Genomic DNA, 14,062 nt, shown 5'->3' with positions numbered 1-14,062 from the left:
TCCCAATTCTAAACTGTTTTGATATATAGTCTCCACTGATTTAACTTATATTAAGTTAATTGTTTAGTAACTTAGAGTACATATTACAATCAATTCACTCAAGACCATGCTGGAGTATTATATTGTGATGGATTAGAAATTCTGATTTCAAAAATTTTAAATATGAAAATTTTCAGGATCAGATCTTTAGGATCTTGAGCTCTGTAGATTAATAGTTTATTCTTTGTTTCCTGATGCAAACCTAGAAATGTTTGTGAAAAAAGCTCAAGCTGTGAGACATTCTCTCACTGGGAAGACTGGTGCCCATTTATCCAGGTGAGGGAAGTCATAGATTATTTTTTCATAAGATGAATGTCAACCCTGCCTTCCACATGACTGATTTTTAGTATGTTTGGATCTATCCTTACTTGACAATAAAAATAGTAAAAATATTACAGCAGTTTCCTTTTACTGAAGGCCTACTAGGCAACTAAGCAAAATGTTAAGCACTTCCTACACTTTATAGCTTACTTCTGACAAGTTTATGCTGGTGGCGTTTATTCTTCCTGTTTGTGGATAAGGAAACTTTAAGCTAAGAGAGATAACAACATATGTATTCTAATGTCTTACTAAGATTATAACACAAACTGCCAAATTCTTATTTAAAATATATAAACACATCCATATGTACTTATTTAAGTATATACAACTGTATATAGCTGTATATAGTTAATTTCTTTCTTTATATCAATGTTCCCTAAGGTAAGTTTGGTTAACACACTTGGCTCTCACTATTGTTTTTCCTTCATCTATACTGTGGTATTATACCTCTGGCTCATACTAAGGGGCAATTTTAATCTATATTAACACTATTACTTTTATTATTGGAATAGTGAAATGAACTTCATATATTGTATCTCTTTAGAGTACAAAATTTGAGATCCTAAAGAAGAAGTGCGTCTCAAACAGCAAGGCCAGAAACGTTTTGCTTTTTATCCATATCAATGGGAAATTTGAAACTGTAACACTTATTTTCTATAAGAAGCTCTGAGTCAATATCAGCCTATTATTCTTCTATTAACTTCCTTATACTAGAGCTATTATTCAACACTGAAGTGAACTATCAGGATCAAAGTACAACATCAGTTTCCATATCTGTGTTGAAATCTGACTTCAATAGCTATAAGCATACGTATGTATGTGATTGTGTGTGTATTTGTATATATATACTATATAGAGTGACACAGAGAGAGAGAGCGCGCAATGAAATATTTTTTGGCAACTGATATGCAAATGCAACATAAAAACCAGGTTACAGTGGACTACTACTAGGAAATTTGCCCAAAAACTAGCTGCAACTATTATTTAGTACAGTATTTCAGATTAAGAAAATCATTTAAATTTACCCAAAATTTATCCATCAATAATTCACATTTTTATTTAGTCTCAAGCAATTCTAATAATACTTACAGAAATTGGCTTAACAAATAAATGCACTTGTTCAGGGTTTAGACCTATTTCATGTTTTAAATAACCACTGTAATCAAGCCTCAGTTATTTATTTCCTTTCTCAATAGCTCATCTCAATAATTCTTTGTTCTAATAAAATCATAGTTTTAAAAGAAATTATTACATTAAAAGTTTTAAAACACATTTCAGCACATACTTTATTTTTATATTACTCTAGGGGAGCAATGCTGCTCATTTTACAGAATGAGAACCTTAGTAAGTCCCTAACAAAGTTCAAATTTCTCAAGACAACATGTGCTGATGGAACCAGAACTTTAAGATTCATCTTTCTTTCCAGACTTATTGGAACAAAGGCAGAACATGAACTATTATGATATGTTTTCAACCTTTATTAGCAGTTTTCTAAAAACTAATGACTAGACAAGAACAAAGAACTCTGTCAGACAAAATAGATTCTGACCTTACTGGTGAATGATAGGAACTAGTAATGAAAGCTTTTATCTCCTGGATCATAAATATCCAAAAGCAAAAATATGTCTGATTTAATTCAGTTCAATGAGTTTAATAGATGATTTAATGAAAATGAAGTCAGCTTTATCCATCTGTTTTTTGAAGGGAGAATAAAAGGGTATAAATTTGGAGCCTGACTGTGCTACTACTATATTCATAAATTCATTGTATACAGCATCCAGTCTTTGGAAGACCTTCAATTCACACAAAGGTTGATTATTTTCAGAACACTGGTAATAACAGTGATACTCACTGACTCAAACCCCACTGTTAGCTGGCTATGGAGTCAGCAGTATACCTGAGCATTAATCTGGGAGATCATACAGCTTTTGAAGTTTTTTATAGATAAGGAAGTTTTAAGTCACATTCAGTTCCAAATTTTCAATATATGTGCTTCCCAGTTTCAGACTTTCAAGTGATTAAATTATACCAATCTGTATTTTATGTTTCTCAAAAATTTGCCTCTCCAGTATACTAATATACTTTATATTCAAGGTAGTGGAACTAAAGTGAGGTATCTTCAATAACATTACATTTGTGCACACTACTTTCTGCTACTTCATTTGATAAATAATTGATCAAGAAATTATATGGAAAGTATGACATAAAATAACTAAGGTAACACAGTGCAATTAGAATAAGATATTTACACCTTAAATTAAAACTATGAAGTCTTTTGTGCTTTTTGGAAGTAAAGCAACATTTTATTCACATTTATTTATTTGGTTGTATTGTTTTTGATACTTGAAAAGTATACAATATTTACATTCATCAGATGAAATAAGATGAAGGAAAATCATGACTTAAAAAAAGACAATGTGTTTTTCTAGAAGAGTTTTGTGTTCTTACCTGAGGCTGCTGTGGCATTTGTAGGGGTTGAAGCAGCTATTGGAATCCTCGCATGCGGAGGAATAAGGGCGGTAGCTAGAGGTGGATTACTTGACAGTTCTAGAGAAACAGTTAAGACATATGTTAGAGTTTACCTCTTTTTTGGGCAGGAGTATATGTAACATTATTTTATGTTAACAATAAATAGAAGACAGTGCTTAAAGACACTGGCTTAATAGGAAAAAAAAAACATTAATACACATTAGAAAATCAAAGAGTGTAGTAACCAATTTACAGAGAAAGCCCACAGAAACATTCTGATACATAACAAAACTACTATCTGGTAAAATGAAGGTATGTTTGACCCTCCCTGGTGGCACAGAGGGTTAATGCACCACACTAGGAAGCTAAAGCCACTTCAGCGTGAGTTCTATCCCAGCCCTGGAGGTAATCCACATGGCATGGCAGACCTCTCCTGACACACCCGCTGCTCCCTTCGGTAGTGTGCTTCGTCAGTCTACCTGTCTGTCCCCTACTCTGTCTCTGGTAAATCCTCTCACAGCCCCTGCACTGCTGGCCTGTACCCCAGTTCCGTATGCATCAATATATAAATCTTTAAAAAATAATATTAAAAAAATTAAAATTAGGGTATGTTTGAGAATAGAAGACATCTTGGAGAAAACTACTGGCCAGAAGTTTGAAAGTAAGTGTAGTAGTAAATTTCTACATTTTGTTAACTTAAACATTAGGTTTCCCCATACTATTCTGACAGTATTATAGAATACAGAAATTGAGGATGAAGGTATCATAGAAAAAAAATATTGTAGTCGGTGTGTATATGCATATACAAACTGCACGCACAGACCAACCTACCCAAATGTTTGAGTCAATGGCTGACATGTAGTCGGACTGCAGGAGAGGTAGTGAGGTTGTAAAGCTAACCTGGTGTTAGCTTTAGGTAATATGAAATGTTTCCTCCTTTGCCTGGGATAAACCTAGTTTATTCTTGATATTCCGGCATTTAACCAATGAGTGTTTATTTTCACCCTCTAAGTATCACAATTTGAAAGAATAATTGTATGTCACTATTAGCTACAGGAAGATACAATCCTCTGAGTTATAGCATATGTTTAAAAGTTTAGAATAAACTAGTTAGGATATAGTTTTATAAATTAAACAGAATTCATGTAACATGACATTAGCCATTTTAAAGTGAGTAATGTACATTCACAATGTTGTACAAGTATCTAATTACAAAACATTTTCATCACCTCTAAAGGAAATCTAATTTAAGCAGTCACTCCTCATTTGTCCTTCCAGCTCCTAGGTTAAGTGAAACATGTTTTTACTGCTGTAGCTTACAAAGTATTTTTTGATACAAAGTTCTTGACAATATTGATTTATTGAAGTTGGTACCTAAATACCTAAATTTTGCACTAAATTAAATACTAAATGACATCACATTCTGGCAAAAAGAAACAAGTTGATAAGAGATTTATGAAAAAAAAAAAGAATGAAAGGAAAAGCTTAAAAGAAAGGCAATGTTCTTTATTACCTATTCCCCTTAAATGAGATTTATAGGGAAACTCATCAAATAATAGTCTTAGTTGGAAAACCACTGGCTTAATGATCAGGTAAGAAAAGATGTTTTTTCTCATAATCAGCTGTAGTGGCTGTTTTGGTTCCCAGTGATCAACAGAAAAATCCTATGCTGTTTTTTAAGTTAGATCAACTTTAATTCACAATCTTAAAACAAGGAAAAGCCAAGAGAAGTCCAAGTAATTGCCATGTCTTTTCTGGTTCTGGGAATAAAAATGCACGTAGGATACAGTAGTAATTACCTCATTAACATAAATATCAAGTAGATAACATCTCAGTTTAGATTAAAAAACCTACTTAAATCAAAAGGCTTTTTAAAAATCCATCTACCTACTTACACATACACCTATCCACCTAATAATACTGAGAATGAAACAGAATTTTAAATCTTAGGATTGAGAGGAAAAAAGGTAACTGTTGATCACCAGAAATAGAAAATAGGACAAACTGGCAAGAAAGGTATTCAATCTATTCAGGAGTGGGGAACTTTTAAATTAAAAGAAAGGAAAAAGATAACCAGCTATTTTAATAAGACATGTTAACAAAGCTACTTTAAGACAATCTTTAGAATAAACTGAGTATCTGTGGTCACTTACAATTTATTCTATTCTTTTCCTCCCATTCATTTAGTTTCTTTCTCTCTATGTAACTGCACACTTGGTTGGAGAACCATGGTGTTTCTGTGCCTTATTCTAAGTGTCTGTGTGTGAGGGGGATTAGGGAGAAGAAGGGGAGAGGCTCCACACACAGATGCAGGACTTGGACTTCAAGAAAGCAATCCTCTTTTCCCTGTAGGTATTACAGTCAGTCATTTTACCATTGAGTAGGAAGAGGGTATTAATTAAAGGAAAGTAGGGAGGAAATCAAGGAAATAAGTAAATATAGGACAAATGAGGGGGTTCTTGGAGGCTTTACAATATCCAAAGACAAAGATGAGTAAGAAAAGTCTACAAAACAAGTTAAAAAGACAAGGTTGCTAACGAGAGGCCTTGGATGGGGGAGATGGGTTTTTGAATTAAACATCCTAAAGCTAGGCAGCCACTTATAGGTTCTACATATCCCTTTAACCATATGACACCCCATTATCCTCCTTTTTCTTCCTTAATTGAAGGCACTCCTTAAGTCCCTTGTTTTCTACTGATTGGTTTTCTCTATTTCAGAAGGCTTGTTAACTGTCACGGCTTTTGCCTCTGTGAATGAGGATGTTTCCTGTACTCTTGTATAATCCCATTCTCTACACAAGTCTGCCCTTTTTGTGGGGACAGATTATGACTACTTCTTCAGAGCTCTCATAACTAGTCAAAACTGGCTGTGACTGATTTTTGCTCACAACAATCACAAATCACTCCCAATCTTCCTGTCTATCCATGTTAATGTGTAGTAAGGAAATTGAAGCAAAATGTGTGGACACAAACCAAGGTGAAAGAATGCATAAAAGGATGGCAGATTGGAGGACAGTTAACAGCAAGGTGATAAATAAATTTCAGGATCAGGAAGTGTATGTATGCACTTAGAGACTGAAAATGAAAAGTAGGCTAACAGCTCGCCTGCCCACCTGTGACTATCCATGTACCCTTTCCCCCCCTCCTTTTCCTAATACGCCTGTCATTTTAAAATGTAGAAAAAAAAAGACAAGTAAGCTAATATTTATTCAATATATGTGTTAGACTTGAGAATTGGCAGATAATACATAGATGTGGTTCAAAAAACATGGCAAGGCATTCTAGAAGATTTCAGAAAAGTAAATGCATGATAAAACAATTGCAGATACTATAAAGCAACACATCAAAACATGAAATAGTAATTTAATCAGAAAACATTAAAAATGTTTTGATGGTACATGAATCACTATGTGTTCTATAACCAAACATTTTAATGTACAATTTAGATATCAATAAACCATGATAGATCTCAATCAACAAAAAGGTTGATGAAATTCATTTAATAAAATCTTGCTGCATTATTTATACTAGGTACTACCAATACAAAATTTCCCCAAAAAGACACACTTAATAAACTCAGTCATACCAAATGACTAATAAAACAACCTTTTAAAATATTAAAACAAAATAAACCTGACATCTAGTTGGCAAAACTTTAAGTTTCATTTAACCTAAATTTTCTATTCTTCCATATATAACATTGTGGTGCACGTCAATCTCACACATTACTGAATTCTAATTCGAATTTTGGATGTATTGTTTCAGGTAACAAGTAAATGCCATCATAACTGTTTTTCTCCTCTCATAACAATCCCTGACCAAGTTCCAAATACTGACTACATGTTCAATACTCTTTTAGAAAATTAAACAAATGCTAATTAGAAGATTAAACATTAAACAAATTACAAGGCTGTCTTTTATACTTCACAATATTGGTGAAATTACTTATATGTGAGGACAATCTGACATCTGCACAAATCTATAACTACTTTGCCTGGAAGGAGGGAGCATCTCAATATTTTATTTTTTTTATATTTATTTATTCATTCTTGCATGCACGCATAGAAGAACTTGTGTGTAGGAAAGAGGTGCAGGGAGTGAGAGGATTCACCAAAGACAGAGACGGGAGCAGAGCAGGCAGGTGTACTGAAATACACCACTATAGTAATAGGGTTTGGACAGGAGCACAGTCTGCTGTGCCATATGTGGGTTAGTGGCCTGGCCTAGGTCAAATTTTGCTTGCAACCAGCAGTGACAGTGCTGAGATTTAAACCATATGCCACCAGGGAGAAGTCTATAGCAGGGATATATTTTAGGAGTTATCTAGCCAAAATGTGAGTATTTAAAAGTTCTAGTGATTAAAAAGAATATGTTTTAGTAGCCTGAAATTCTTAGCATCAGAACTTCATTCTTGATGAAGTGTAATAAATGTGGCATTACTATGAGTTCTTTTGTCCACCTGAAAACAGCCCTTGGGGGCTTTTTAAAATAATGCTAATAGTTTGCATTCTGGGAAAATCAGACATGGTCTGTTTTTTTTTTCTTTCTTCATCCACTTATACCATGATTTTCTGAATACCACTCTACTGTGTTCTGGTTTTAGCTCTATTCACTGCTTTCTGTCTTTCTAGAGTCTATTCATTTTTTTATAATCAGAAAAATTTTGATACTGGAAGTGTCCTTGAATATAGTATAACCACTTCATATTTTTATATATAAAAATGGAGTGATAGTGTCTTGGTTAAAGTTTATAGCTAGTACACTTAATTCCTTTCATAGACAATTATTACAAATCTTTATTGTCCTAGTTATGTATCTGGTCTTGGAAGTGTACCTGTGCCAATTACACACAGAATTTTAAATCAAACTATTAGTTTTTGGCTGTTTCTATATACATCCTTTGTAGCAGTATCACCAAAGCAGCAGAGTGAACCAAAGAACTTCAGTGAAAATACTAATCTCACAAATAATTGATAACTCAGGTCCTAAAATGATGAAATGAAAGTTAAAATAGTACTGCCACTAATACTCTAGTTATTGCAACTAAAATTTTGGAGAAAGGCAGGTGTGGTATAGGTACAGGTAGTTTGGGAGACCAAAAAAAAAACAACTTTATCTGCTTTATCTGGCCAAGTTTGAGTATGAACTGTGTATTAAATAATATAAGGGCCTCACCATTCATCTTATTAAATAGTTATGTAGAAAATGATCTTTATTTATTAGAGATATTATTACTAAACTATTCAGGATTGAGGTGTCCCAGTGTCTGATATGCTGGCAAGAAACAATAATATTAAACAAACAATACCCTTAAGTCTCTTAAAGAGTCTGATGGATACTACAAATAAAGATGTATTTTGTATTTGAGCTTTTAAAGTAAATAAACTATACTACCTGATCCTTTGATAAATGTAAACAGTTTTACCTCTCATGCCTAATAAAATGGACTCCTCAAGTCCACTGTCTTACACAGCCATTTTATAGGATTTTTTTAATCCATTATGTGTTTCCTCATATCCAAGTACTCCTGCATGTATTATTGGCTATTTTAACTTCCATCTCATCAATTTACCATCCTGATCTACCCAGTAGGCCACCATTCCTCATCTCTCCACATAGCTACCATTCTTTCAGTTAACCCAGCTAAGCAGTAGACTCTGCAAACTAAATCACACTAATGCAAAAAGACTGATAACCTTTAGTCATTCCTGTCCAATCCCCATTCTGCCTTATGCCCTCCAGGAAATAAGGTTTGGCAAAATAATTTTACCTGGTAAAATTCCATATAAATTTGAGTAGAAAGTTGGGACCAGAGATGTACATGATGGGATTATTTGGAAATTTACCTTTAAAGATACAAAGTAACTTGTTTACCAAATCTTTCCAGACTTAAAATAGACAAAAAAAAAATTAGTGAATTAAAAAAATCAATCCTTGTTGGGATTTTCTGATTCCACGTGTTGCCTAGGATGTGATTCAGTTATGTCCTAACTCTTGAGAGTCAATGACTGAAGGAAAGAGAGAGAAGGGGCTATATCAAAGGTCTGTTCTGGTTACCAATGCCTGGATATAGACAACAATGCCAGTCAGGGGGGTGTTCGAATACTGAAGCTCCAATGCCAGAAAAATAGGAGGTTTGATATTCTCCTGAGTTACAGAAGCAGGCGCTCAGAAGGTATCTCAATGTTTCTGTCCTATATCTGTGCATCTCTCTTCTCCCTCTAGCTGATGAAAGAAATATTTGTTTTAATTATATAAAAGTAATACTAATTATCATTTATGATTAATTATTCATAGTAATAAACAACAGATTGTAGTTTGTCCTGTTTTAAGCTTTACTTTTATGTAACACTGTAACATGACAGAATTACTTAATCTTCATAGTTTTTTCTTATGGTGGGTTTATCTTAATAATTAAAACAACTACAGGGAACATCAAAAATGCCAAAAAATTTTGGAATGTCAAACAAATGCTGGTTGTATGAATTAATAAATACCATGTCCCTATTTAGAAATATTGTTCAAAGAGTAAAAAGTAAAACTTAAATGTACTGTGGTAACATACATCTGACAGGATGTGAACTTACAGTTCTGAAACTTGTGCTGTAAACCAACATTGGCTCAATAAAATTAACAACAAAATAAAAAATACTGTTCAAGTATAACAGTGATCTAGATAGCTGTTAACAGTGCATTTTAACACTTGAAAAAGGCTTTATCTTAAAATAATGGCATTTTGAATTTAATACTTAGTTTTATCCTAACAACTTCAGGAGTTCCATTAGTTGGTTCTATTTAAGGTATGAAAACTACACATAAACCAAAAATCCTTACTGTATTTTCAAGAATTTAAAACATTTTCATTTTTATACACCTTATGAATATAATTTACTAGCGAATAGACAGCATTTATAAGTTTCTGATATATTACCTTATGTTATTTATCATTTCATGCCTACTGATTGTTGATTAGAGAAAAAAAGACAGTAAGTATTGGTGAAGCTATGGACAAACTGAAACCCCTGTACACTGCTGACAGCAATGTATAATGTGCATGTCATTGTGGAAAATACTAGGCAGTTAAGTATAGAATTATGACTCAACACTTGAAATAACAGAAAATATTAATACCCAAAAGAGTAGAAAAAAAATCAAGCACCAATACGTGTCACCACAGGTCATAAAAGCACTATTTACAATAGCCAAAAATGGATTTTAAAAAAGCAATATACCCATTATTATAGAATGAACGCTCGTGTTGCCCCCCTCTAAAATCTGTATGATGAAGCTTTCACTTCAATGAAGCTGTATCTGAAGTGGGGCCTTTGGAAGGTAATTAAGTCATGAGGGTACACAAGATGCCATCTCTCTTCTCTTCACTATGTGAGGCTACAGTAAGAAGGGAGTGATCTGCAAACCAGTGTATCACTGGATACACTGAAATGTGTTCCTTGAAATTCCCAGCCTCTAGATCTATGAAAAAACAAACACTTGCTATTTAAGCCATTCATTCTACAGTATTTTTTAACAGCAGCCCAGTCTGATTAAAACACATAATATAGATTATTATTCAGTCATAGAAAGAAAGTACTGATCCATGAGATAACCTGAATGACTTTGAAAACATGATGCTAAGTGAAAGAGGACAACTACAAAAGGCCATACTATAAGATTCCATTCATATGAAACATTCAAAATAGGTAATAATCCATAAAGACAGAAAGCAAAATAGTGGTTGCCAGGGGCCAGAGAAGGAGGTAGTGGGGACTGACAGCTGAAAGTGTAAGTTTCCTTTAGGATCAATAAAAAGATTTTGGAACCTGATAGTGCTAGTAGTTGTACACTTAATATACTGAATTGTTCACTTCAAAATGGTTCATCTTAACAAAACAAAGAGAAAAACTAAGTCAAATTAAACCCTTGAAATATGACTGTAGAACTGAAGCTACTAGATGGGAAGAGTGAGGAAAGGGAAGTAAAGGGGGAGGGCCACATGGAATCTGGTGGAAGATTATGGGCCCTAAAGAGTTAAACCTATACATCCTAAATTTCATACAATGTTGCAAACCATTGCTATTTCAATAAAATCATTATTACTTAAAAATGGTTCATCTTATGTGAATTTTGTTTTATTATTTAGAAATTCATAACAACAGACAACAGTTTTTGAATTTCATTTTCTCTGGTAATAATAAAAATTATCCAATCACTAAAAAATAAAATTACTTCAAAAATGGTTCATGTGAACCATGAAACTGACACCTTCAGTGTACACTCAAATACATATTCACTATTGAATATGCACAAGTATATCTGAACACACAAATACTTTCTAAAATGTATACACTGTAAATACCATATCCTTTCTGGATTTCTACCAAGCTGTTGACTTGACAAGGGACTTTCTTGATTTATATATTTTTGTGACACTAAGTCCTCAAAGAAGATACTGTCAAATTAACTCTAATCAATACTAGTCTGGGAAACTTTAAGATCAGATCACCTGACAGAAGAGATTTAAAAAAAAAAAATGGTCAAAGTACTTAATATTAAGTTAGTCTTACTGCCTAGTTTTCACAGCAGTAAGCCAGGCATCACTGTATACAAAAGCCTTTTAGAGATCACTAATTTTAAAAAGCAATCTAATAAATAATTATATCAGACAGATAATAAACATATACCTATGTATAACAGTAAAACACACATGTAAAGAGATACGCTGTTCCCAATAGTGGCCCAATAGTGTTTTGAATCCAAATTTTAGTTGCTGCAACCTACAAAATCATGATAGTCCCAAAATAGCTTTAGTGATTTACAAAGGTATACACGTAAAATATGTGTATAAGCAGTTTAAATTGTTGCTTTATGTGAGATGTAAGAAAAGTAAAACTTCTAAATTAAAGTTATAAAGTAATTTTAACTACATTTGAGTTAATCAAAATCCCTTCATGGAAAATCACAGGATCAAGTTGTATTTCAAGGATCATTAATAAAGATGTTAGAAAAAGACTGAAAACAGCTACACCATAAAATGCTAGAGTGGTATTTTGATATTTTGAGAAGTGATTGAATTGGTATAGTGATTTTAATTTTCTCTGTATTTTCAACATTTACTTCAACCTCTATGTATCCTCCTTTAAAAGTAAAGCAGTAAGCATTAAAAATTATGTTTTCTCAAAAGGCCTAAAACTTGTATGACATGAAATCATAGACTACTGCAGAAGAGGCAAAGACCTTCCAACAAATGAGAGTAATTTTATCTACAACGAGACATCATCCAGATATTTCCTGAACATTTCCAGGTACAAACATCAGTATGTTGAAAACAACCTGTTACACTGTTAAAAAAGCAAAAATTCTTTATTGATTCATCTCTATGCGTGCCAGAGGCTTCATGTCTTCATAGTAACCTTAAATGTGTCCTGTTACCTAACTTTCTCCTACTATCTTAAACATTCTAGACTGGAAAAGGATTCTATGTCTATCCCTTTCTTTATAAGATAGTCTCAGAAGTAGTTTTATATGGTTTATGGGATGGACTCCTGTTCTCCCCATTTGCAAAATTATCTGAATTTACACAATTTATTTCCAAGTTTTAGAAACTTGATATAAATCCTTGGAAAGCAAGGAATGCTTATTCTAAGTTTCAGATATAAAACTCAAAGCTAAATTACAATCAGTTTCATTAGTAATAAGCCATACTCAATAAATGTCTTTAATGTCTAATGTGCCAATATTTATTAAAATTATAGACACTATGCCTAATAGAACTATTTTATTTGCTCCTGTTTTGTTAAAATCATATAATTAGTCAGAAAGGATGCTTCCTACTGCATAGATATGTAAGCCCACATTTGCCTCCACAGATTTTAGTTAATATTGAATGTCACTTTACGCCTGTATGTAGTTTTTCCAGAAAGTAAGAGAGCTGAATTTGGAATTACCTTGAGTGGTGAAATTGAAGAGTGCAGGTGTGTCTCGCCCATTAGGTAGTTTGACGTTTGGGTCCCGTAATTCATCAAAAAATGAATGTGCACAAGCTTCCAGTGGTGTCAATCGGGCAGTTGGTGTATATTCCAGGAGACGGCTACACAGTGCAATTGCTTCTGGTGGAGTTCGGGGTCTGAAGACCTGCAGTATAAAAAAGGAAAAGAATAATCAATGTCTTATTGTAAGACTCTTAGTGAAGTATCTTGAGTACTCAGTTAATTCCCACCATGTACAAAAACATGGTTGCATATGGGAAAGGAGCCTTCTAAAATGAAAAACGTTAACTGCACATGATTCACTACACTGGGGAGAACTACTAATTAAAGACTACAAGGAAAAAACACAAAGAAAAAATAGGGGAGCTGGGATTGTGGGGAGAATCCACATATACTAATCATAAAGCAGTATGATTACATGAAAAGGCTGGATTCTGAAGGTCACAATTAAAATTTCAAAAAAATTAAGGTTTGACTGCTGTGGCAATCAAATGTTGCCTCTTTTTTTGTGATTTGTACAGAACAATTGCTAATAATGGCACTGTTCAAATTACCACCAATATCTTTTTAAAAAGAAAGAAAGCTATTTCATCTAGGTCTATAACTGTTAGTGATTTAGAAATTCTATAATACCCATAATTTGACAAGATGTCCAAAACTGCTTTTCTCAAGTAGCTGTTATCTTGAACTTGGCAAATTACCTTTATCTGAATGGACATTCTAGACTTTTAATCAGGAGAAAGAATTGTATTTTCATTAGGAGCCATTAGCTCAGAGAAAAACTCAACTGAAGGTTATATTTAAGTAAAACACTAATTTATTTAAAGTGATAGAAATTTTGATACACATCTACATCTTAAAACTCCTAGTCAATACACAGACTTATGAAAATATTATTTTGTCCTAAGTTATGAACAGTTACAAAATTAGAGCAGAAGGGGGGAATAGAAATTATGTTAGTAGATGGATAGAAAGTCTGTGACAATTTAAAATGAAACATATTCTTTGACAGGAATAACTCAGATTCAAATAGAAGGTACAGAAGTGTAATACATACACATAAAGAAAAGCACACATGCACAAATGGACAGGAAAATAGACCCTTAAGTGAAGAAAGGACACACAGATTGTGACAAAGCATGGAAGAGAGCCTAAGAGGCTAAGGTTTCCTAATAGGAGTGGTTCATGTAACATCTGGTTATTCATTTTGGCCAAATTTAGGAAAACTAGTTACCATTATAGAACTTA

General features: G+C 33.1%; 1 protein-coding gene across 2 annotated transcripts in view; it reads right to left on the bottom strand.

Moving 5' to 3' along the window:
* GSK3B (glycogen synthase kinase 3 beta) overlaps window positions 1-14,062 on the bottom strand; it is a 158,642-nt gene that overhangs the window by 15,046 nt on the left and 129,534 nt on the right. For both annotated transcript variants that reach the window (XM_004675185.2, XM_004675186.2), the window contains 2 exons: window positions 12,773-12,959; window positions 2,809-2,907 (listed from right to left, as the gene is read on the bottom strand). In XM_004675185.2, coding sequence (XP_004675242.1) covers window positions 2,809-2,907; window positions 12,773-12,959 — 286 coding nt within the window. The remainder of the gene's footprint in view (window positions 1-2,808; window positions 2,908-12,772; window positions 12,960-14,062) is intronic.

This window comes from Condylura cristata, unplaced genomic scaffold (genome assembly GCF_000260355.1).
Source record: "Condylura cristata isolate star-nosed mole 26May11 unplaced genomic scaffold, ConCri1.0 scaffold00003, whole genome shotgun sequence".
NCBI classification, from domain to species: Eukaryota; Metazoa; Chordata; class Mammalia; order Eulipotyphla; family Talpidae; genus Condylura; species Condylura cristata.
The sequence above is the reverse complement of the archived record's forward strand: the minus strand, read 5'-3'. Positions and strand labels throughout refer to the sequence as shown.